Source organism: Sceloporus undulatus, chromosome 1 (assembly GCF_019175285.1).
Source record: "Sceloporus undulatus isolate JIND9_A2432 ecotype Alabama chromosome 1, SceUnd_v1.1, whole genome shotgun sequence".
NCBI lineage: Eukaryota > Metazoa > Chordata > Lepidosauria > Squamata > Phrynosomatidae > Sceloporus > Sceloporus undulatus.
The window spans coordinates 240116966-240144174 of NC_056522.1; the positions used below are offsets into that span (position 1 = coordinate 240116966).

The 27209-nt window shown below is 39.1% G+C and overlaps 2 protein-coding genes across 3 annotated transcripts in view; one reads left to right on the top strand and one right to left on the bottom strand.

The window, feature by feature from the left end:
- Positions 1 to 27209, bottom strand: part of SEC22A (SEC22 homolog A, vesicle trafficking protein) — a 1054631-nt gene that overhangs the window by 835898 nt on the left and 191524 nt on the right. The gene's annotated exons all lie outside the window — the stretch shown is intronic.
- The window catches only part of SEMA5B (semaphorin 5B), a 558977-nt gene that overhangs the window by 468322 nt on the left and 63446 nt on the right, over positions 1 to 27209 (top strand). Inside the window, 1 exon segment of the mRNA XM_042445089.1 lies at positions 26283 to 26400. Coding sequence (XP_042301023.1) covers positions 26283 to 26400 — 118 coding nt within the window.

Below are 27209 nucleotides of genomic sequence, written 5' to 3' on the forward strand. Positions count from 1 at the left end.
GTGGGTTTTGAACCCTGGTTTCCAGGTTGTACTCCAGTGCTCAGTGTTCAAACCACTACACCATGCTGTTTTGCACATCCTACAATGCCTAAATCTCATCCTTGTAAGAAAGTACACCAAGGCAGGAATGGGATTTAAATAGGTTGCAATAATTTTTTTCTGTACCAAACCTGGGGAAAGATCAAGACTAATTTCTAAGTATGTGAGGATCCTGTCCACTCAGATAAGCTAGACCTAGATATGGCATTTTCAGGATACAGTGCAAGGAATTCCCTTTGTGTTAGCTAATTTTTCTTGTGTTGATGTAGTTGTCTTATACCAGGTCCTGTGCAGTACACCTGTGCTACTCCATAGGTCTGGCCTGCATCCCAATTCTGATGGCAATCACTTATGGTTGGCATGCTGCGTAGTATGTTAATGCATGTTAGGTGGAACCTAGATTTCCATTACTTGTCTAACCCCACACCCAGGTTTGTGATCCAACAGGAAAGCTTAGTGGCTTTTCAGTAATAGGGAAGATCTTGTTCCCAATTTTTGGGCAGACCTTGTGCAATCTTAACTTCAGGGATACAGTTACAAGTAATGCTTTTTACACTTCCTGATTAAACATGAGATAAAATCCCTTAAATCTGGTTAGATTCAGTTATTGTATTTAAGAAAATAATACACCTCAAATTCCATAAATTCATCATATGATCTACCATAACAAGAAATATGCTTTATTAAAATCCAAGCAAAAATGTGCCAGCTATGCAGAATCTTAATGGAAGACAAAAGAAGGAACTGCAGTATTTTGTACATGGGTTAATGAAATAAAAACTGTCTTGTAAGGATATTTTATTCAAATCATGGCTTTGAAACATCCCGTCCCCTTGTGTTACCTAGGTACGAAGACAAGCTTCCCAACTAACTTTCTGTTGGTATCAGCACAGGGTTGTATCAAGAAAGATGTATTAATTTCATCCTTTGCCTTCCACCTGGCACTTCTCCTGGACAGTGATTTATAGCCTATTGTTGTTGAGTCTACGTTTAATACATGCCAATAAACTAGTGGCAGGAGGAAAGCAGGATATATTTTCCCCCTCCTTTCCTCCCATACATTCTTTTTGTCTTTTCTCTGTTTTTGTGTGTCTGTGTGTGTTCTCAGCTGGCTTTTGTGGAAACTCTGTCTTCAGCACATTAAGATTTGTGTGTGTGTGTCTGTGTGTGTGTCTGAGTGTGTTAAATATTGGGCTTTGGGGAAACCTTCATACAGCAGGAGACTTCATGCCCTCCAGCCAGGAATACCACAGCCCTGTTTGTTTGCTTTGGCTCTTTCAGGGTAGCTGTGAGTGCTTTACATGCTGGAGGCTGACTGGAAGTCATATCATTCAGTATTTTTGGAATCCTCTCAATCTTACTCAGAAGGGTGTGGAGGCATATCAGACATGGGAGATAAATTGATCTTAGCATTGATTAAATTTAGGTGTTCTCACATTCTCAGCAGATGTTCAGCTCTAGGACAGATTTGAAGCTTTCAGAGTAAAGCAAACACCTCTTCTGACATTTTCTCCTCAGCTGGTTTGCTCCTTCTGCTTCTGTTGAATCTTCTAATGGTTTACCCCAATCTTTCTGACTCTTCTTATGAGTCAGAGACTAGATTATTTCTAGTCCTAATACAATATGAATTTTCACTGATCTCAGTCACCCTGACCTTTTTATTGAGGAAGAGGATGACCCATCTTGATTTTAAAATATTTCATACCAGGCTTGTCGACTTTTCTGGAAAACTTTGTGTTTCTGGAGTACAGTGTCATCACTCTCCAGTTTTTGTTGACTAAATTATTAGCAAGTATAACCTGAAAGATTAGAAATGTTCATGCCCACCCTAGATACTATTATCACCTTCCCTTTTGTGGTGAATATAGACTTCTAAATTCCTCAGTTGAATTCTTGTGTATGGATCCATTATGATGTGTGAAAATATCACAGATATATGAAAAAAGATCTAGCAGTCATCTCTAGTTATGTTCTTCTCCCAGACATACATGCTGGAAATTTACCATTGGAGACTAATACTGTTGTTGAAAGCTGTATCAGATGCAAATTTCTGTGCGCTTTTGGTTTAGTACTTTAATACCAAGTGAGCAAAGCTGGTACTGTATATTGTGAAAGAACTTTTGTAATTCTCTTGTAGTTTTTCTATGGACATTTTCTAAGTATACATTGTATTCACACTCTACAAGCTTGGCACTATCTAATTTGCTTTGGACAGACAATATGAACCTATTTCATCTGAACCGATCATACACTGGATAAATGATGAGATGACATGACTCACTGAAAAAAGTCAATAATGCTTGTGAAGGTAGGAACAGAAGAAAACCCAGTTGCAGATTTATTTATGTTTATTTTATTTTATTTCAAGGATTTATATCCCACCTTTCTCCCACAATGGGATTCAGATAGATTTATTCAATGAAAAATGCCATAGCCCTGAGTTTGCAAGATCCTAATCAGGGTTGTTTGTTCTTAGGTATTTCTTATTCAAAAGTTGGCCACAAGTCAAAGCCAACTTTATAGCAAATGACAACAACCAACTAATACAGACAAATCCAGAACTGCCCTTTTGTAATGCAGGTTATAGCAAACCACAGACTAATATAGGGCTGTTCATCCTGTAGTGGTAGCATGGTTGCAGTTCTCTGGAGTTATGAGGAGATGCTGAAAAGTTCTCTGTCCAACCAAGAAGGGAATGACCTAGAGCCATTAAATTTACAAGCTGTTCGATATATTTACCCTGAAGTTTGATGCATTTGGCACATTGTTTCTCAAGTTTCTTTAACTCTTCTTCAACCCATCAGAATATTAAAAAATCTGATTTCTGGTCACTGAAACTGTTTTGCTGCTGCTATCACCGGTGAATCATTTGAAAATTTCCTTCCTGTCAAACCCTTTTTAAGGTTTGAAAACAGGAGTTAGTCAAATGGAGCAAGAACTGGTGAGTAGAGTGGATGGTTTATGCACTCAAACCCCAAATTCTTCAAAACATCTGTCTTGCCAGCCCTGTGAGCAGGTGCACTGCCCTGCAAAAAGAAAGCATCTCTCCACAGCTTCCTTCAACATATCTCCCCTTAATGCCTTCTTAATTGACACAGCAAGATAGAGAAGTATTCTGCATTAACCATTTGGTCCTTCATCCAAATATCCCAAAGAAAACTGTGGCCATGACCTTTCTTGCCCACCTTTGAGTCTTGAATTTTTTTGCTGTGGAGAACCTGTGTGCCACCACTGCAAGAACTGTTCTTTGGTCCCTTGATCATAGTGGTGTAACCATATTTCCTCAACAGTGACAAGTCATTCTAACAAAATTATTGCTAGATCACTCAAAGTGCTGCAAAATTAACTTGGTATCCACTTGCTTTTATTTCTGGTCAGCTTTCAAACATTTTGCCACCCACTTGGCTGACAGCTTCTGCGTAGCCAACTGCTCATGAATTGTAAGATCAGTGCATTCCTGGAATAACTCTAGTGTTTCAGCAGTTGTTTTAGCTGAGATTGGCCAATCTGCTAAAATCAGGTCATGAACACACTCAACAACTTCAGCAGCTGACAATTTTGAAAGGCCTCCCACACTTAGATACATCTTTGGTCTCAGAATCTCCATGCTGAAAGTTGGTTCAACAACTTCTTCACAGTTGAGTGTGATGGGCACTTGTCACTCAGTTTTGCATCATACACCCATGGTTTTCCTTTGCAGGTTTCTTTTGCAGGAACTTCATGATGACCTGGAGTTTAGCACTTGAAAACTCCACACTATTTGTTGACATAGCTCTATCAATGATATGGAACAGTTCAGAAATTAGAGCTACAGTCCTGCAAATTGGCATTTTACAATACCAAAGAAAACTTTTTCAAACTACAATGACAAAATTACCTCAGATTTTGGGAAGTAGGTCAGGTTGAGAACATTTCAGCATCCCTTCATAGATCTAGATTGGATAGCCAACACAGATACTCAATGTTGTACTTGTGGGATATGTGGACAATGCATCCTTATATGAGAATATGACAGAAGACTTACGTTTGCACAGACTTCAGTCAGATTTGTACCGTTGCGGCTGACCTGTATGATTGGAATCTGTCCCTCCCTCCCTCCCAGTGGGAATCAAATGTTTTTTTTAAATCAAAGAATAGAATTTACCAAATTTAAATGTATAAGAAAATTCACAGCTTTGGAAAAAGGTCTAGAAGCCTAGGATATCTCTTATCATTGTGTCCACATAGGACCTGGCAAGTGTATTATCATAGTATAGACGTAAATAAAGAAAACGAGTCTCACATACTACTTGAGGCAGAAACTAGTAAAATTGGTAATTTAGGGCCTGTCTGGATTTTGTTTTATGTCTGTCACATAAATCTTGCCCATGTGAGCTGCATTTGTTTTGTGGTGAATGTTTTACTGTGTTAAAACTTGAACTATATGATATTGGTAGCTAAGAAGATTGTAAAGTTGAAGGCTTTCATGGCCAGCATCCATAGTTTTTTGTGGGTTTTTCGGCTGTGTGGCCATGTTCTAGAAGAATTTATTCCTGACGTTTCACCAGCATCTGTGGCTGGCATCTTCAGAAGGCTTGATTTGTTCTTGTGGCCTGCAGCTTGTCAACAGAGCTGAAAATAATCAGATTGGGAACAGCTGGTAAGACATTGTGGGGTGATTCAGCTTGTGGCAAAAACCAGTGCATTTTTCAGTCTGAACTAAGAACTATACATCTAATTCTAGAGTCAGCATGCTCAGAGTAACATGTTTTTCCAGTTCTCTGTTTTATGCATATTACAGTATAAAATTTATATCTTTCCTGGTGAACTTGATTCTATCTAGTAGCTTTGTCCTCTATTTTAAATGAGGTGCAGAAATTCAGAAATGAGAGCGGTACAAGAAATTTCACCATAAACTCGTGAAAAAAATGGTTTCAAATTTCTCAGTAAAATGGGAAGTACCCATTTTGTGCATCCTGACTCCTTGTGAGTCAAACACTATTTTGTCTTGGTATTATACCGATTTCTGAAGCTTGTGGTTAATTTGGGAGAAGAAAGACACACACAAAGCCATGCATACCTTTTAAAAATGTAAACATCTAAAAATGTGTACAATTGAAAAATATACAGAATTCATCCTAAATTGGCTAAATTTAACCTATGAAGAAATTAATACAAAAAAGTATACATTTAAAATGAATACATGAATATTTATATTTTTGTATACATTTAAAATGAATACAGAAATATTTATATTTTTCAAAATGCAGAAAAATGCTTGCTTTACCTTGTGAAACACAAAGCAAAGTTGTAACCTAATGCAAACCAAAAACAGGACAAGAATGCAGGTAAGATTTTGAGAAATGAGGTGAAATTAAAATCTGAGACATCTTCACCATATACTGTGGATGCCAGCTTCTTCTGCTAATTCCTTTTCACATAAGTTAAATCACTAAGAGTAGTTCCATTAAACTTCACAAAATATGTGTGTTTCCACCACCCCCATTAACATTTGTACCATGACAATGAAAGATAAAGCTTAAGTGAAATTAAATGCACCGGAGTCCTGGTCTTTATAAAACTTTGGCTCTGTCTTGGAGGTAATTATTCCTTATTACTGTCAGCACCTGATCCTGAAACAGCCTGTGCTATACAATAAATTCTTAATCTGAGCGGTAATTTTGCTGAACAAAATGTCACAAGGAAGAATGGTTTCCTGACTTACTGGGAGAAATCTTTGTTGATTGCAGTACAGAAGCACTCTTTTCTCTACTGATTGACTATTTTTCCCTATGAGGTCTTGTGCATATTGAGCAGGCCTTGGAGAAATAACAGAAAGAGCAGTCAGTCAGGATCATCCTGGCATCTGATAGACAAGACTTGAGGGAATCTGTACCTAAGCTTCACTCAGGTCTTCCTCAAGGATATACAAAGAGGCCCTCATCACTCTCAGAACCAGATCATTGTTGGACTTCATCCCCATCCTTCCATTCTGAGCTTCACTGTAGTAGTTCTTGATGTAACACTGGATTTTTTTTAATTGTCACATTGAACAGTTTTGGCTTAGTGACTGAATACAGCTGGAGGGAGACAAGACAGGTGTTTTCTGTCATAATTGGTCACCTTATAGACCTTTGGGAGTGAAGGCATAAGGAGCTATGCCCAACTTTGAGGCTGATGGCTCTATCTTACTCCCAGATGATAGGATACATGCTTTGGTATCTGCCTGTGTGGCATCTCAGGACTGTCATTACAAGTATTCCCAATTGATGAGCAAAGTGTTTGCTCTCATCAGCCAACAGGCAGGTTGACCACTGCCTGAATCTGGTTCAGTGCCAAATTCTACAGCTGTAACCAGTTAAGTTGTGGACATATTAGTTCCAAGTGTGGTTGTCGATGTGATCTTGTTTGGGAAAGCCTACACTCACCATAGATGCTGAATTATAATTACAGGAGCCCTAGTGGTGCAGTGGTTAAATGCTGGTACTGTAGCCACTCACTCACAAACCACAAGGTTGTGAGTTCAATCCCTGCCAGAGGCTCAGGGTCGACTCAACCTAGCATCCTTCTGAGGTTACTAAAATGAGTACCCAGCTTGGTGGGGCTAATTAGCTTACAGTTGTAAACTGCTTAGACTGCTTAGTGTGGTATGAAGTGGTACATAAATAAAGCTGCTCTTGTTCTTGCCCTTATATTCTTGACACATTAAGGAAACATAATCCAGTATCACAACACATATACTAGTGTATGGAATTTTGTCTCTAGTCACTCAGATGGTACAGGTTGAGTTTCTCTTATCTGAAATGTTTGGGATCAGAAGTATGCTTGGAGATGGGACCCAAGTTTAAACAAGAAATTCATCTATGTTTTGTACCTTACACACATAGCCTGAAGGCATGTTTTTTAATCATTTTCTGCTTCAAACAATCTGTTTGAAGAGCCTGTTAAGTAATAGATGCTGAACTGATTAGATACTAATTAGAAATTAGGCACTAATTAGAAATCTGTGGCCTTGAATGAGCTGCCCCTAAATATCCCAGCATTTCTCTCTCAGCCTTAGTGCTGACAACTGTCTTATCTGGTTGACTGAACCATGAGGAAGCAAAGATGTCACTATTTCAGTCACTCATGACCTCCCCAAAAATTGGTTTTTGGAATATTTTGAGTTCCTGAATTCTGGAAAAGTGAAAACTCAACCTGTACTTCTGTGCCAAATGTACAACTTTAAAAAGCAACTTTAAAAAACAAACTTATGGGATTTCTTTTACTTTAGCTTTATCTGCTAATTTTCTGTCACACCGAATTCATGTTTGTTCCCAAATGATTCAGTGTAACATATTCCATAAAGCAACGTTAAGTTATAAATGTTCCATAATAAACACGACATGTAAAATCTTTCATAGTAAACCAAGAGATACAGTTTGTGAAAAATAGTTACTTAAACAGCATCATCCAATCTACTTTCAATCTAAAAAAAGAAAAAATGAGAGCTGATATCTGGCAGGTTTCCTGATACGTTAACATTTCCATTAAAAATTGATCAGTTTAAAATAGTTATCTGCATTTTTCTGCTTCCAGAATCATTTTTCTTTTTTTATTGTTATTCTGGGTAATGAAAAATGTCTTACTGTATCAATTTCTACTTCTATTGTATTAGTTCCCAAGCCAGACATTACATGAAGGTTGTATCAACAATTTCCCAACTTAAAAATAAGCAAGCAAACAGAGTGGAAAGCTGGCAAGGGATGTGAATAACTTTTCCCTCTCCCGATCATTTCCTATTATTTTCTTCCCAGTTGTTTTTTCTCCTATAACAACAATATGCATTCCATATCTTATTCCTATACAGTCAACCATCCATATCCATTCATGGATTCAACCATACATGGCTTGAAAATATTTGTTTTTAAAATGTTTTTTTTAAAAAAAACTTTGATTTTGCCATTTTATATAAGGAACACCATTTAACTGCACTTGAGCATCTGTTGATTTTGGTATCCACAAAGGCAGATATCAAGGTCTCACTGTCTATAGAAAAACAGATAGAGGTCTCATTTTGAGCAACCCCTTCTCCCATTTCCATGACATTTTCTCTTCTGTTCTGATCTGTTCTGTTCATTTGAAAGCCTCCTGTAGCTGCTTATTTAAAAATAGTGTGTATGTTGTTGAGGGAGGCATTATCAGTGTGCCTCATTGGTCCTTAATACATTATTTGTTGTAAGAATTCTTGGCCCTTAATATGTAACATGTTGTTTCTTTATGGGATTTGTGTCCCACCATTTGTTGTAAGTAGCCTCTAGCCTGCTTACAATCCAATCAATGTCTGTTTTTTCCAATTAATTGATCATTTGATCTTCTTATGGTTTTGCTTATCTGTTTTCTTTTAGATTTAAATGCTGTTTTTTTAAAAAAATTGTATTGATATTTTATTGTTGCAAGCTGCCCTGGGGGAATCTTTTCAGAGCTTCAAAGTTGGTGTAGAAATGTGTTATAATTAACATGCAAAATAATTAACTAATGAACAACAATCCAAATGTGGTCTCAGAACAGCAGTAGAACCATAGAGATAAAACCAGGAGAGGAACAAATGAAAACAATATCTAAAACCTTCAAAAGACCTTCACATATTGGGAGTAAAAGGAGAGTGCATGGAATTTGCTTAGCTCAATCTTTGTTGACTTTTAGGTGCTAGGTTAAGATGTCCTGCAAAAGTGTTGCAACCCAAAAAAATTTGGACAAGCTGCCTGATCTTACAAGGTACACTAGAGAGAGCTCTGATGGATATTTCAGTTCAAGGACAGATTTTATGTGGAAGAATGCTGTTCTTTTTGGATACTTATCTTCGGACAATTTAAAGATCTATCCATTTATAGTTCTTTGTAATTACCTTATGTTGTCACTTTCCTCTGGGGAATTCAGGGTTGCAAATGAACCAATCTCCCATTCTGATGAATAACTTTTACATGAAATCAAGGATAAATCAGAAATATCTACATTTCCCCACTTACCAGTCTTCTGAGGATGGCTGGGGGGTGTGTGTGAATATGTGTATCATATTTTTTGCTCTTCTGTGATACTTGATTGAATCTTGGGATCCTACAGAAGTCCGGAATTTGTAGATTTGTGAGGCACCAGCATGCTTTGGCAGAGAAGGCAAAAGACCTCCGAAAAGTATAAATCCCAGGATGGAACTACAGCACCAAAATGGGTGTCAAATTGCATTATTTCTACAGTGTAGATACAGCCCTAGTCATTATACTTCTGCTGATGCATCCTAGAATCGTACTGGCTTATGTTCAACTTGTGGTCTTCTAAGAACTGTAAAATGTTCTCTGTCCCTTCTTTTAAGAGCTTATTTAAAATTATTTTCAAGGTGTGCCAGTAAAGATGTTTTAAGGATATAGCTAAAAATGTCGTGACTGTGAAAAAATGTGTTTGCAAATTCATACGCTTTGACTCATTAGGGAACCATGATTTGCTGTAGTTCTTTCTTGAGGGTCTTTTTATGACAAATCCTCATTTATTCTGCATAATGTGACCCTAAATCCTCCCACCCTCAGTAAGAGATTTGATTTTATATGTCTCATAGTGTTTGCATGAATAATTTTTTTCATCCCTTTTCTAATTTTAGGAGAAAAGTACGAATCTTTAATATTGTCACCTCCTACAGAAATAAATAATATTATAAAGAACTGCTCCATACATTTTACTTCAAGGTTAAAGCTGAAATCCATTTTTGTTGGATGGTTTCTGACCATTGCCCAGGAACATAATCAGTGGATGCATCCACACTGCAGAAATAAGCCAGGTTGACACCATTTCAACTGCCATGACTCAGTGCTATGGAACTCTTGGACTTGTAGTTTCGTGAGACATTTAGCCTTCTCTGTTGGAGAGTTCTGGTGCCACAACAATCTACAAATCCCAGAATTTCATAGTATTGAGCCTTGTCAGTTAAAGTAGTGTTGTACTTGATTATTTCTGCAGTGTGGATTCAGCCACTTTTGCTTGCTCAGATATTGTTATAAACAAATCAGATACATGGGATGAAAGAGAAAGTATGTCATATAGCATTCTTTCTTCAAAATGGAAGAAATTTATTGCCTTTCTTCTGTTATAATTATTGCAGAAGAGAAGTGTTTAATGAGAAATGGAGTAGTGAATCCACTTTAGAATCTAGTTCAAAAGGTGAAGGATATCCAGCGTGCCTGAACTGCTGTAGATAGGTTTATGCACCTTGCATATCTTTACAAGTTCAGAATAAACCCAGCATAGACTTACTACTATGTTTAAATGGAAGCCCCCATGTTGAATGAAATCTTTATATTGTGGGATTCCTTCACTTTTTAAGGAAGAGATGGTGTCTATAATTTACCTTGCACAACATTTTAATTTACCTACCCACATTCAAAAACAACAAAAATGAAAAACAACCTTCCAAAAAGAAGAAATTCATAAGTATTGCTTCTGTCTAAAGGTACCTCTCCAAAGGTTTGGTTCCTTCTGGATAGTGGGTCCTTTCGTTCTAAACCAGTGGTTCCCAAACTTTGGCCCTCCAGGTGTTTTGAACATCAGTTCCCAGAAGCCTCAGCCAGCTTGGCCAACGCTCAGGAATTCTTGGAGCTGAAGCCCAAAACATCTGGAGGACTAAAGTTTGGGAACCACTGCTCTACATAGTATTAAAATTATAGTTGCACTTTAATTACTGTGGCAACATCTTAAGGAAACCTGGGTTTTGTGTTCTGATGAAGCACTGTAGCTGTCTGGCAGAGCATACTAAATACTCCCCTTCCTAAAGTAAAAATCCAGAAATTCCATATAGATCTACAGTAACTGAAGTGCACTCATAGTGCTACAAAAATGTAGAGTGAAAGAGACCAGTGTGTCCCTTTTGGGAGAGGCCCAAAGCAGCCAACATGCACAGATTGCCTTCTCTGCAGTTCCACACCTTTCATTGTGGGCGAATGGTGTGCCTGACATACAGCTCTCATGCTCATCAGCAAAATGTCTAATTTTGGCTGCATCCACACTACAGAAATAATTGACACCACTTCAACTGTCATGGCTCCATCCTGTGTAAATTTACAGCGCTTTATAAATAAAGGTTAATAATAATAATCCTGGGATTTGTAGTTTGTTGTGGCACCAGAGCTCTCTGACAGAGAAGGCTAAATATCTCACAAAACTACAAATCCCAGAATTCCATACCATTGAGCCATGACAGTTAAAGTGGTGTCAAACTGGATTATTTTTGCAGTGCAGTTTTTTGTCTAGACGGTTCTCATCAAGGCGTGTGGAAAGACAGAACAACTGGAAACCAAAACTGGAAGTATAGATATTGTATGATTGTTTCACTTCCATTTCTCCTGCCAGTTCCAAATTAAACAAGCAACAAGGAACCACATTTGAAGAACAAAAGGAGACCTCATCTTTCTTTTTCTCCACTGATGATTAACATACCTCAGTCTCTGCTCCAGGTTCTAGGATGCTTACATATTATATTAGGGTTTAAATCTGTTATGGTTAGGAAAGGGATTGGGCTTCAACAACAAGCTGACAGATGCTTTAATTAGGAAAAGTATTCTTTCTCTTTTATTAGTATTTCTGTGGCATTTGAGTTTCCATTTGGATGACTGCCCTTATAACTGGATGTCAGAGGCTTGCTATACTTTTGTTTTTATTAGAGGTTACTTTTGCTTGGCAAGGCAGCAGGAGTTTTTTTATGGTGCTTATGAAGCAGTGGTTATTCATATATTTTTAATAACTCTCTCTTTATTGATGTAGACGTAAATCCAGATTTAATCAGAATTTCCTCGGGGTCACATTCATCTTCATATATAAGGAAAAGTAGTGTTTATTTTATTGTGTTCCTTAAAAAAACAAATTACTCCATAAAGAACTCATTGTTGCTAAGATATGATGGAAAGGTGTGTCAAGGAATAAGGAATGGAATAATTTGCTATGTATATTTTTTGAGGCCACAGTTTGAGTAGCTGCCATAAATTGCAAAGATACAGAAAATTGTAGGCCAATAGAAGCAGAGACTAGTCAATTAAACACAAGTCCAATTTACTAGGCATAGTAATTATGTAAAACCATAAACAGAAGCTCTGTTTATATTTGCTTTTTCTGTCAATCGCCCCTGGGCCTAGAAGGCTGTTTAATATTGGATTGTGTTGAGATGTCAAGGTCAAAACCCATTGTGCCCTCTTGTCAGGCAATAGGGGCAGTAAGTTCATATAAATTACAATTTGCGTATGCATACAGATACAGAGACAGTATAAATCTTGGAATTTATGTTCTGAAATCCTAAATACTTTGGGGAAGTTAATATGTGGAACAAAGACAAGACCAAATTAATTGTGCAAAATTATTTGTGATGACTGAAGTGCACACAACAAGATTTTAAAACAGCTGAGTCCAGATTTTTCATGATTCTGGGCAAGAATTGCAGGGGGAAATATTGGGAAATGTGAAGATTTGTATACATTTTCAGAGATATTTTTTGTATGTGTGCACAGTAGCTTTTCTGTATCTGCTTCACTGCTTATGCATAGTGATGTATGTGCAAACAGAATATTTACATGGACTCTCATTACATACACAATTTTGTACATAGAGTCTAACAACTCACCAAAATTCCAATATTTCTGCCTCCTCCCTTCTCTGTTGAATTCTCGTCTGGGCAACTGTGCATGACCCTCTTTGTCCCTAGACATTGTGTGAAGATGGCTTTTTAAAATTCTGACTAGCTGGAATTTTTCTAAATATTAGAGCAGCAGAGCCAATAGCTATGGAGAAGTTGTTGTTGTACTGTACCTCCAAGTCATCCCCAACCTATGGTCACCCTAAGGCAAACCTATCACAGGGTTTTCTTGGCGAGATATGTTCAGAGGAGGTTTGCCTTGGCCATCCTCTGAGGCTGAGAGAGGGTGACTTGCTCATGGCTTGGTGGGTCTCATGGCTGAACTGGGGGAAGCACATGTATTGAAACGGAGTCTGCAGTGCTTCCATCCAAATGCTGCAGAGGTTTTAAGGATTGTGATAGTTTCTGCTTTGTCTTTTTGCATTCCTACAATAATCTCACTTATCTTTTGTCATGCTTTTCTGGAAGGGGAAGGAAAGAAATAATTTTTTTGAAGAATTACTGCTATAGTAAGTTTTCTTAAAGATGTGTCCAAAATTAGCTTGGCCATTACATGAATATAAATACAGTTTATCTGGCAAATAAGAGCTCACATTCTCACATTTGCAAAAATTATATACAAATCATGTAATTCATTCTTGGAATCCTTACTTCCCCAGATTAATAATGATGCTATCTATATGAAATCCCATTTGATTCTGTTCCAGGCTGTTTTAATTTTTGTCTTTCTTCTTGCCTTTCCAGCAGTTTGTGTTTGTTTATTTCTGTACATGATGTATATTTTATCAAATGCATCCCTAATTCTTACATTATGTGAAATGACAAACAGCTGTTTCTTATTTCCTTTAGCCAAATGAGGTATGATTTTATGGACTTTCACAAGATTCTGAACCACTCCATAACTTAAAAGGAAAAGGTCATTCAACTGTGCTCAGGTTCTTGTTCTGCTTTTCATTTACTTATTTATTTTCCTGACACGTGGCCTGGAGAAGCAACCAGCCATTTCTGAGGTTATAAGTGATCAGGCAAGTTCATAGAACAGCAACATCTTCTAACCAAGATGGTGCAAGTGAAACTCCTCTAATAAAAGCCACTTATACATACTAAATAAGATTCTGCTGTTCTGATGAATCTAAGGTTGTCCAATATTCATGGACTTACATACCACTTTTCAATAATAATAATAATAATAATAATAATAATAATAATAATAATAAATGTCCCGCCTTCCTCCCAGTACAGGGACTCAAGGCGGCTTACAAATCTAAAACAGTCCAAGTTAAAGCAGTACGAAACAGGCAAGATACAAGTTTTAAAAACAATTAAACATTTCAAACAATTAAAAGCATTATATTATTAAAATTTAAAGTTTAAAACTCTTTAAAACAAAAACAAAACAGCATCCGTCCAAAATGTCCAGTAGTCCTGGTTTCAGCTCACACAGGAACTTGAAGGATGCCTGACTAAAGAGCACTATTCAAAAGTCTCAGCATGCATTTAAGAGGAGAGAGAAGGGATGAACTTGTGAGCTGTGCTCGCTCACTCTGTTATGTCCTTATTGCCCTCTATCCACAGCTGGCTATGCATTGAAGAGATAATATTTGCAGCAGGGAGTCTTTTCTATTTTGGTGGACTCTGCACACAGTTTGCAAACCAATTTATGCATAGGCTTGAACCATAGGGGAGCCCTGCACAAGTAAGGAAACCCCCCACTTTAGAAGTTACCCTCCAAAGTGTTGAGGGCAGGGCTGGACTCAGGGGAGCCAAGGTTGTAATGGATCCAGTGGGGATCATGAATTCAGTCACACTATGGTCCTCAAATGATTCCAACTGTGTGAAGTAGACTCTGTCTGTGTCTATTCAGCAGTACGTCTCAGTGATCACAATATAAGGTACTAATGTTCTTATAACAGTATATGGAACATGAGAATGTATTACATTGCCAGTCCCAGTATTTGAATAGGTTCTCTTGTCATTAAACTGAAGTGAATGTTGGTGCTAGATTGCCAGGAGTGTGTTGAGTTCTTAACAAGAAAATGAGTTTGTTTCCACTTCACTGGTGTCTGGATAAAGTAGCTCAGTTCTGCTTCACTTGTCTTTTCAGTGAGGATGATAATGGATTTTTACAGATCACCAGTTTGTCTCTGCAGTTGATATTTGTTTGTTTTTATAGCTTTTTGTTGTTGTTGTTGAGGGAGTTGCTTTGTTCTGAAAAACTGAAATTGTTGGATTTTGCTTTTTGAAATCTTTATTCAAATACTCCGTGGACATCCTTAGATCCATCCTTTGCTCTTTTTGCACCAGGTGGTTTGAGGCATGACAGAAGCTCTCTTTCCTGCCTGTTGGTTGTTGAAGCTGTCAAGGATGGTTTGCTGGAAACTTCTTCTTCTTCTTCTTCTTCTTCTTCTTATTATTATTATTATTATTATTATTATTATTAATAATAATAATAATATAGCGCTGTAGATTTGCACAGTGCTATATATAAAAACAACAAATATAAACTTATATCTTTATTTGTCTGGGACAAATAATGAATGAGACAATAACTAATCTTGTCAAGTGTTATCAGCATGCCATGTACATTCTTACTGTTACAGGTACTAGGCAAGGATGTAACTATTCTCTGTTACATGTACAGCGCGCTCCAGAAGAAGTAATGGGGAGGGGGGGCATGCACTGCTGCACTGATGTGTGCTGCAGGTGCAAGCCCCATTACTTCTAATGGGGCTCCAGCATACACGGATTTCCCCTTATGCAGAGGGATCCAGAACGGGTTCCCGCGTAAGGGGAGGGCCCACTGTAACAGTTATTTCTTCTACAATAGCCATATTGTTTTGTGAATGAACTCTGTAAGCCTGCATTCCACAATCTTATAAGATCGCAAGTGAACTTGTAAACTTGTTTGTAGGATGCTGAACTGAAAAGCCCAAGTCTGGTTTGAGAAAACCTAAATTGTGTACCTGCCAAAATCATGCAAACTATTCCTGTTCATATGCAAAGCGTAATTACATCATTTTGATTTCCAATGGTTTAAGGCTTGGTAGTGAGAGAACTAGACATGGAGATGAAAGAAAAATGGAAGAGGAGGAGAACATGGTTATTTTGAAAGGGTTGGCCACAGCGTCAGGTTAACAGAGATTAATAGGGACATGGACTAATGTAGTTGCAAGAAGAGTACATATAACACTAATTGATTATCTGCTGTCAGTAAGGTCCAAACTAAACTGTGCATTAATAGTACATTTCTAAAATTGGTAGATTTTACTACCTTTACTGTGAAGGAAAAGCAGTGATGGGTCCCCAGTCTGGGTAGGACCCTGCTTCAATTTCCTACCAAACATCTGCCCCCAGAGGCTGTTTGCCCTCAGAAATACTGTTTACTACAAATAGCACCTTCAGGGGCAAAGAAAGAGATGGAAAAACTGAGATTGAGCCTCTGATCCTGATGCTTTCCTTTCAAATTAAATGAGTAGCTTTTTTGTTAAGAAAAAGCATCATCAACATAATATGTTGTTTGGTACTTAAAATTGTGCTGTGAGATGCATTCTGATAAGCTATATCATAACTGGTCACATTTTCCAATCTTTCTTTTGCAACCATAGTGTTCCTTGAGCATGGTTTATGACCATGGAACAAATTCCCCACACAACAACAAGACAAGTCTGTGGTGGGTATGGAACATTGATTCAGTAGATTTCACAGCTAACATTAGTTCCTCAGTTGACAGTGAGTTATAACATTGCAAAACCATATAACAGCATTGCTCAATGTATATTTTATTTCTGGCTGGGGAGCTCAGTGCCCTCTTCCGAATGTCTACCTATACTGTATGTTGAAACATGGCCTAACAAAGTTAGGTTTTTGGAGAAAGAAAATGTCAAAATCTCTCAGGTGTCTGGGTCAGGAATTTTTCCAAATTCTGTCTTAAATAAACAGATGCCCTGGCCAGTGATACATTCCTGTATAGTACCAACAAAAATAACTGACTGAGGAGCCTTCACATGGACAACTGTAGCTGGTGTAGTCAGGTCCACACATGTCATTTCTGAGGAGAGCTAAGCATTACTTTCAGTTTCTGAATGAGAGCTGTCTGGATATACCTTTGGAAATTGTGCATAGCCCTAAGCTTAATCATTTTTTTCTGCTACAGTAACTTCACCAAGTTGTCACTTCTGCCCTGTGTGCTTTTTCCCTGTGCTAATCTCAAAATGTGCCTTCTGCTCCCATCCCCATTCATGACTTCAAGAATTAATGTAATCAGTGGGAACAGAGTCACAGAGGCAGATGGCAGGGAAGCTCCTGAGGAGCCAAGGTGCTATTTTCATGCAAATGTTTTTGGTGGCTAAGAATAAGGAGTGAGAGGCAAATGACTTTTCTATTAGAGAGATGAATTGAATTGTTTATGAACAGACTGTTTTGTGTGTAATCTATTAGGCATCAGATAAGATATTTATTGCAAAGCAATGAACTTAGAAATGAGCATTTATTGATGCTAATACCCTGTCAGAATAAATCCCATCTGTTGGATTTGTTCAGAGAGGCACTTTCTTGAATCCCCAAAGAATATAACACTGCCAATAGCCTGAGGTATGAGGATGCATGTTGTATGTACAACATTATCTCAGTCATTACCCCAGAAGGTGTTAGTCTGGGCCTATCATTCCATTACAATAATTGTCAATCAGGATAGGAATCCTTTGGCCTGCCCAGATGTTTTGGCTTGCAGATCCCATCAGCCCTTGCTCTCATGTCCAGGGATAAAGACATATGAGAGCTGTAGGCCAAAACATCTGGAGGGTCTAAGGTTCCCCACCCTGAAAAGAGAACATTTGGTCGACTACTTGTTTATCTTTAGAATATCTGCTGGATTTCACAGATTCATAGGCTGGGAGAGTACAACAGGGACCATCTACGCCCATTGAAGGAAAATTTCATTGTATGAGTAATGAATATTGAAAAAGTCTCCAGTGGATCATCTGGTTGTAAATATATACCTTAAGACTGGATTTATATTTGAAAATCCTCAGCAGCTGATTCCAGTCTGCTTCTGTGACTTCCTAGGACAAAGCTCCCTTGATAAACTTTTGTTCCTAATTATTAACATATATCTTCAACTTAAATAGTTTATTAAAAGTGTCCAGCTGTGATATTTTTAAAAAAATCACATATGAATATTCTAAAACACAGATTCCACAATTTATTTATTTATCTCTCTTTCTCTTGTTTGCTTTTCCACCTATTAGTAGCTAACTGCAATAATTTAAATACAATATAATATATAATATATTGGTACTGTGTCTGACAATAAAATACAGAAAAGAGCTATAAAATAAAAACAAGACAAGAAATATATCAATAAAATCCGAAGTAGGATATAGTTATAAACCAACTTATAGGCCAAAGTTCTATCTATTTTTTTAATTGGCCTGCTGGCATAAAGTGATGAGAAGCAGGACTAACCCCTTAGTAAGGGGTTCCAGAACCTGAGAGCAACTAGCGAGAACATTTTCTCTCAGGTTTCTGCCAAATTCATTTCAAATGTCGATAAGATATAAAGGCATCTGACATGGGTCTTAAAACCCAGGCAGACTTGTATGGGAGATTGCAGACTATCAGAATTATGAATTATGGCTGGAAACGATGCTTTTGGGACAGAGGTGTTTTTTGCTGCCTGGGGCTAAATCTACATAGAGTAGACCTACTGGAATAAAAAGGGCTTGTTTGTTACAAATACCTTAGTCCCATGATTTCAAGCAATCTTCTCCAAGTAGGACTAAGGTCTTGCTATGCCATTTTGAGCTAATTGAAGTTTCTGAACACTTTTCATAGTAGTCCCACAGACAGCATTGTACAGTCATCCAAACAAGGTGCCAAAAGCATGTCATTGTGGCATATTGTAGGGCTTTAAAAAATACAATTAGCAACAAAAGTTCTTAGCAGCATCAAAACTGCAGAAGGTAAAGAGAAAGAGTTTAATCTTCCCCCCCGTCTATTTTATTGATCCCTACCAAAATTACTCACTTGAATCTGTCAGTGGCAACAGGATGGAAGCTTTCAAGTCTAGGCTTTCCTCCCAATGCAAGTATTTTCTTCAAAAGCATGTCCTATTTATTCAGGACTGTGGTGAAGGGAAAGGGTTAAAATTTCCCTCCCCATCTACTGTGACCAGTCTGTTGCTTGCTCCCCCTCACCAGTGTTATTTACATTTTTTAAAAATCCATTTAATTTGGCATTAATAATTAAAATAAAGTCACATTTCAGAACTCTGCTTTTTGCATTGTATGTGGGAGAATGGTTTGCTATCTAGTCTAGCCACTATATGCAGTCTATAAAACCCAGGAAGCTGTAAAGGCTTGTGACAGAGGTATACAACTGGTAAACTTATATTTAATTAAGAGTATTGTTGAGATTCTATAGTTCATCTCTTAGTTCCAGGAGGAGTAAATATACTACATGTTGCAGAACTGTCAACAATATGGTTGCTGCACCTGAGCAGGATGTATCACAGCCTGTGGAATGTTGGAGTGGATGCAGTATAACCAAATGGATATTATTATTATTTTAAAATGCATACAGCTTGTGTTTTGCTGGAAAATAAATGAGTCTCTAAGAAGACAATGTAACAAAAACATACTTATAATCATTCCAGCATGCTTGTGCTCCTGAAGAGCTGAAGAGCAAAAAGCTTAAGCACTATGTAATCTGATCAGCATCAAGGGCTACTTTGGAAAGGAAATCTATCATTGAGTTGGAAGGTTGAAACATAAACAGAATCTTTTATGAGCTCAAAATTAAAATAATTAGCATACAGCTTGCATGAATATGATTGTTGCCAAGTTATTGACATGCCCCAAGAGTCATGGATTGATATGTTGGCCTATCCTTTGAATGCTCAGTTGGAATGATAAGATTCTAGATGGTGTGATCCTTTAGATGTAGTTATTTCAGTATACAGTGGACCCTTGTTATACGCTGGGCTTTGGTTCCAAGATCCCGTGGATAACAAAATCCATGGATGCTCAAGTCCAGGGGTAGGCAACCTTTTGGAGCCGGGGGCCGGGTTGGTGTCCCCCAGACAAGTCGGGGGGCCAAAGCCGGGGGGTGGAGCTTCCACCCTCCGGGGCGGGGCTGCATGCTGGGGGCGGAGCTTCTACCCTCCAGGGCGGAGCCACCCTCTGGCGCGGAGCCACCCTCCAGGGTGGAGCCACCCTCCGGGGCGGAGCCTCCACCAAAGCCCTGCAAGGAGGCGGAGGCGTGTGCCCGCCCTCTCCTCCTCGGTCCCTTTCTGGACAAACACCCCCAACCTGCATTCCAAAACACACACAACAGCACAGTTGTGCATTTCACATGGCTTTACTTAACATGGCCTCTTGCATATTTCAGAGGCTTATTCCATAATCAAACCCCTTGGGTTTAACACTTAGCATGGTTTAACATGGCTATGCATATTGAACAGGTAAAGGTGGTCCGTTCTTGGACCAAGTGTACTTCTCAGAAATGTGTACTTGGTCAAGGGACTTTGGTTTTTCTTCACTGCGCATGGGTTTGTAAAAATCACAGCAATTTACATTGGCCTTGCCTCAGAGGCTTTCTGATATCAATATCACCATTAAAGAACCAAAAACACACAGAAAAGGCACTTTGGAAAGTCACACTCTCTTGGCTTCAGAAACAGTGCGTGCATGCCTCTCAAGCTGACTCATATCATTATCATTGTCATCATCATCATCATCATCATCACCACACTATCACTGTCAAAGCAAGGGAGACTTGTTAGCATTAAAAGCACACAAAACACACTTTGCAAGGTCACACTCTCTCAGCATCTGAAAGAGTAGTTGCATGCTTCTCAACATGACTCATCATCATCACCACCACACGATCATTGTCTAAGCAAGGGAGACTTGTTAGCATTAAAACCACACAAAACACACTTTGCAAGGTCACACTCTCTCAGCTTCTGAAACAGTAGTTGTATGCTTCTCAAGCTGGCTTATATCATCATCATCATCATCATCATCATCATCATCATCACACTATCATTGTCAAGGCAGAGAGACTTGTTAGCAATTTAAAAGAATGCAAAATAAAACAAAAAAACCCATGTGGCCTCTGGCCACTCACCACCTTCTCCTCTTCCTCCTCCTGCTCTTCCTCTCTCCTCTTCCTCCTCCTGCTGCCCCCATCTCCTCTTCCTCCTCTTCCTCCTGCTGCTGCCTCCTCCTGCTCTTCCTCCCTCCTCTTCCTCCTCCTGTTGCCCCATCTCCTCTTCCTCCTCCTGCTCTTCCTCCTCTTCCTCCTCCTGCTGCCCCATCTCCTCTTCCTCCTCCTCCTCCTCCTCCTCCTGCTGCCCCCATCTCCTCTTCCTCCTCTTCCTCCTGCTGCTGCCTCCTCCTGCTCTTCCTCCCTCCTCTTCCTTCTTCTCCTCCCCCTTCTTCTCCTCCCCCTCCTCCATGTGCCGCGCGGCCTGGGGGCAGGATGGAGGAGACAGAGGAGGAGGTGGGCAGCGCGGGGCCGCGCGGAACCCCGCAGGGAGGCGGGGAGGGCTGCGCGGAGCCCCGCACAGAGCCCCGCGGGGAGGCGGGGAGGGCCGCGCGGAGCCCCGCGGGGAGGGAGGCGGGGAGGGCCCCGCGGAGCCCCGCGGAGCCCCATGGGGAGGGCCGCGCCGGTCTTCATCCTTTGCCTCCTCCACCCCAGGCCACGCGGCCCTCCTCTTCCTCCTCCGCCGCCATTTTGTTTTTCAAAATGGCGGCGAAGTCTCGCGCGACCTTTCCTGTCCTGGGAAAGGTTGCGTGAGACTTCGGACGCCATTTTGAATAATAAAATGGCGCCCGGAGCGGCGCGGAAACGGCGGCAATCAGCGGCAGGACTGCGCGGGGGCCGGCAGAAAGGCCTCAGCGGGCCGGATCCAGCCCGCGGGCCGTAGGTTGCCGACCCCTGCTCAAGTCCCATTAAATATAATGACATTGCAAAATGGTGTCCCTTATTTAAAAAAATGGAAAATCAAGGTTTGATATTTGAAATTTATATTTTTTGAACATTTTCTAACTGTGGATGCTTGAATCCGTGTATAAAAAAATCCGTGCATAAGAAGGGTCGACTGTATTTTAGTCATGCAGCACAGTTGGGTGTTGCATCTGTTAAATCATTTTTTAAAAATGTAATTGAAATTGTATTTTAAAATGTAATTGTGTATAGAATCGTAGAATCATAGAATCACAGAGTTGGAAGAGACCACAAGGGCCATCCAGTCCAAACCCCTGCCATGCAGGAATGCATGAGTGTATGTATGTAAACCACACACACACACACACACACACAAATTGTTTTTGTTGTGCCTTCAATCAATTTCCAAGTTATGGCGACCCTAAGGTAACCCTACAACTGGGTTTTCTTGATAAGTTTCTTCAGAGGGGTGTTGTAATTGCCATGCTCAGAGGCTGAGAGAGTGCGACATGCCCAAGTTTATAGTACAGTATTAATAAAATGGCAGGTGCTAAACACTGTGGAGTTTATCGCACAGGCTCTTGGCACGGTCGGAGAATGGTCCAAAAGGGACTAGGAAGGGAACGGAACGAGTGGGGGACACATTTTACTGCACACAGAAGTCCCTCACTCGTTCCCTTCCCTTCCATTCCAGTCCATCCTCAGAGGACTGCAATTTTTGAGAACTGTTATGAAACAGTTCTCAAAAATCACCCCCTCTGGGACAGATGGGGAATGAAACAGAACGAGTGAGGGACTTCTGTGTGCAGTAAAATGTGTCCCCCACTCGTTCCAGGCCTCTTCCGTTCCGTTCTCCTTCTGTGGTGCAGTAAACTCCTGTCTTAGATGAACCCTCCCTTCCTGTGTGAGAAAGGGGTGGGGAATACCTCACCTGTTAGTCATGTTCATCAGCTAAAAAAATCAAGATGTCATTTGCATTGACTTTAAATACAGTTGGCCATGCTTTTTCTCTCCTTGAGTTCTCTGAAAATTGGTTCTGAAGGGTTTTGCAGCTTTCTAGAACAGATTTTTTAGAGAACATGAGGAGCTAGTGTAAGAAGGGATATTGTTCAGTATGTCCCACTTTGGTCATGGCTTTGAAAGCTCTGTTCCAGAACAAACTCAACTATCCAAATACAGTACTCTAATTTTCAGGCAATATACACTTTTTTCTCTCCCCTTTTCTCCTCCCCCTTTTCTGTGTTGAGAGGGTTATCCATGCTTGATGGCAGCTAACCTACAAATATGCTCTCCATGATCAGTAGTTCCCACTTTCTGTTCGTACTGCATTTGTGCCTCATCACTTTGCCAAGAAGACTAGTCACTTCTGCCACAGTCAGTCAGTCTGTTCAGTCATAAATCTACAGATACTGGCCTTATAAAAAGACTTGACCTATTCTTATTTTGCTCTTAAAACTCCTTTGAGAAATGAGTAGCATGATAATGTGTATTTGGCAATCATTTGATTTAGATGGGGGGGGGCTTATAGATGCTCAAATGTGATAGTGTTCCTTTTCTTATCTAGATCTAGATTTCTAGACCAAATGATCTAGAAATTAGTTTTGAAAATAAGGTAAAATGTGTGTCAATCAAAATAACAAAAACAAAACAGGTTTCCTGAAACTACTCCAGTGAATGCCCTGCAATGCATTCCATTTTCACCCTGCTACTCTCTCATGAAAAAGGTGGTTAATCTGGAAGCATTCATAATGAATTTGACTTTAAAATTCTAGAAGGTCAAATGGTAAATGGGAACTATTTCTTTCTTCTTCCTTGATATTTTCTTTGCATCGCCAGGAACCATGTAACTCCATCCTGGAATATTCAGATTACCTCTGGCTTCAGGGCCATATGGCTGTGCTTTCTTCCTCCATCTGTCTACTCACAGACTCCACACAACCCTGTTTCCCCTCCTTTCTGCTCTGAAGAGCTGCTGTCATTTTTACATCCTATAAAAATGGAGGGCCACTCCACTTGGTGGATTAGAGCAAAATGGCCTTGGCATGGTGTGCAGTGCTGCTCTCCAGCCAGATTAACAGAACACAAATCCACTTCAGTGTCTTTGTGCTAAGTAGTCCAATGTTTCTGTACCGTTACTTAGCTCTTGACAGCAACAGAATGACCACTTCTCCTTACCTTTTGTTTTGTGATTTCATTTTTGTTTTAAATCTTTTCTTTGGGGGGTGGGTGGATGATGGAGCATCACCCTCCAAAAATATTATTTGGAATAGTCAAGAAACAGTGGTATCACACGCCTAATCCTAAAACACAAGACAGGTAAACCCTTGGAAAGGAAGAGCAAATCAGAAACGAGTAAATACTTGTATAGTTGACAACTGAAAGAAATAAAATGTTTATTTGGGGGATAAACTGTTTTTGGAATCCAGTACTGTTGGTCCTAGTGTGTTGAGCTATGTTAGAGGGATATTTTTTCATTTATAGATAATTAACATTTAATGGGATTTCAAAGATTTTGGGATGTGAACACTTTCCATCTTATTTCATTTGATTTGGGGGTAGGGTATGGATGCTTCACTTATGGCTTGGATTAGAACAAATCTCATTTCTCTTCTTTTACCTAAATTGGATTCCAGTCATTCTCCTCTGAACCTCATCCCATTTGGTGGAACACTATCACCTTTATGACACTTCTGAAATACTTCTGAGATTTTGCAAGGGACTGCAGCAGCTGATTGCATGATTGTAAAGGATAAGATATGGAAACATAGTTTCAGACTTCAGATGTCTGTCTGCATTTTTCTGTCCTCTGGGCTACTTCTTATACCTTTGGGAAGAGGATTGCTGAGAATTTGGTCTCCAAAGGACTTTAAACACTCCCTGAAAGTCAGCAAAGCAAAGTTGAATAAGATTGGAGCAGAATTTGGGAACGTTACCTTTGTGAGACTGCAGTTCCCAGGACTCCCCAGCCAAGATGGCTGGGTTATTAGATTTGTAGTCTAAAAAAAGCTACTTCTCGAGACTCTGGAATGAAGTCATATTTAGCCATTGGAAAGGATGGTCTTCTTTTATTTATTGTTGTCTGTCTCTTTCTTAGGGGTATGATGTATGACCCACGACCCATCTAACTTGCTTATTGGAAGGGAACCTTCACAATTTTGAACAGAAATACCCAGTCACTTTTCACCTTTTCATTTTAATGTGTTACCTAGCATCTGTTCTTGTATGCACAATAAAAAAGATATCTCAAGATGCTTAAAAGACAGTCAATTAATTGAAAAGGTGGGTGCATTTCAGCCAATTGACACTCTTACTTTAGATACAGAATCTCTAAATCCAGTTATTGCCAGTATGAAAATATTTGACTAATGTCTGAAGTTCTTTTTTTTTAAATCTTATGAATCGATGGTAGAAAAAAAACATAGACAATGTTCAAGGATACGTAGATGCATCTGGGCTTGCATGTGTATGCATTAGACATTTGCAGTTTTGATTTTAAATATGTATATGCAGGCTATAAGCAATGTGCAGAGTGATTTTCTGTAATGAGACATTACTTATTCTCCTTTTGTAGTTTTATATAGTCCACTGAAGAAGCCTGTAAAAGTATACATAGGCCAAGAAACGCTGGGATGTTAGCTAATAAACCCCATCTTTCAAGCATTTTGAGATGTGTCTCTTTTTTTCTCTTGTGGATTTCATTGCCCACCTCCCAGTTATTGCTATTTCTATTCTTGTAGTGTCATGTGGTGTGATTTTGTAAAGGGAAACATGTTAGAAAAAAAGACTTAAGAGAAGTGTAAACCACTATCAAGTAAGGGCATTTTCCTATTAATGCTAAGTATGGTCTTTGAATTCCCTGCAGTTATGTCAAATGGAAAGCCACATTAACAGCATGCACATTGAGCTTAACATTTTCTACACAACATTAACTACAATCAGAAATTATACATTCCAGAATAAAACTGTAGTTGGCATTGCTTGCCAAAATAAGTTCCAGTTTGATTCATGACTTTTCCTGTATTTTGAAAGTTTTAAGCAGCTATTTTTGTTAAATCACAGAATGGGGGTACACTTATAAACAATAAATATGGAAAGAAATATCCATTGCTGAGCACTACACACACAAAATTCTGAATAACACTTGCTTTATGACTCATTTTGAACTGGTTGTACAAGGTTATATTATAAATGCAGCCATTTTCCAACAAATAAAAGCCAAGGCTAATAACCCTTTAACATTGGTCCACTTGCTTTTTTTTACCGTGTCTAACTTCCCTGGGTTGCTTCTGAAAACATTCTCACAGAAAGAATTTTATAGGCAAATGGACTCATGCACCTTTTTTCACAAAGACAAGTGCTCTTTGGTTGCATTTGCAAAGCAATTCTTTGTCAACCCTTGGGCCTTTAAAATGGGTGAATGAGTTTTGTTTTTCTTTCCTTTTTTGTTTTATTTTGTTTTTGCAAAGAAGCTATCCTTACCTAGTTATTCTAGCCATCTTGGAACCTTTTTTCAGTAAAACTCAATTTTAAAAGAAATTTGTTTCTGCAGCTGTTGCTTGGCATAATTGACTGCTGTCTCAGAGAAGCACTGTACTTGAATAACTTGTTTTAAAACTTCCCATCTGTGAAAGAACTCTAACCTTTTCTCCCCCTCTTTCTACACACACAGTGACTGCCTGGGAGCAAGGGACCCTTATTGTGGCTGGGATAAGAAGCAGAAGAGATGCACAACCATTGAGGACAGCTCCAATATGAGCCTGTGGACTCAGAATATTACAGAGTGCCCTGTAAGTAGAAACTTAAATACTGGAGAAATGTATGACCAGTATTTGTCAGAGATGATATATAGGAATTTTTGTGGTGTGGTTGCCACATCTGTGTCATTGGTTCCCACACTGCAGTGGTAATGTCAGTAAAGTGTCTGATGTGGTTACTTCATCTCCCAGTACCACAACTCTGTCTGGACTGAGGGCACTGGTGTGGAGAGAATCCATGTTACTCACCTGATCGGAACAATTCCTAGTCGCAAGCACTTGTGGTGTGAGGACTCAGTCAGGGGGCTGCAGCAATCTTACCACCATGATTTGTATGAATTTTTTCTCCAGCTGACAGACATCCATGTATCTAATGTCTTCCCTCTCTCTACAGGAAGTGGCAGTTACTACTAGGCTAAATAGAGGAGTAGATTTAAGCATCTTGTTTATGTGGTTTAGTCTTTTTTTAAATTTTTGCACAGTAGTCTAGTCATATGGAATCTTCAGTGGATTCAGTCAATATGCTGAGATGGCAAAGATACAGCAAGGCAATGTATATACATGGCTCATGTGATAAATCTTATGTTTGTGTGGCTCATGTGATAAATTTCCATGATAAATCCATTTCAGGGAAACTACAGCCCACATTCTTCACCTAATCACTTATATTTATGAGATGGAGGAAAGAAGTGTATATTTATTAGCAGGTATACCAAAAGATAGCTGACATCAACAAGAGGGAATAAAATTGCATTGTTCTTCTTTTTCTAACCGATATTAACAAAAGGAGCACACACACACAATCTAAATAACATCATTATAGTTAAATTTGCAGAACAAGA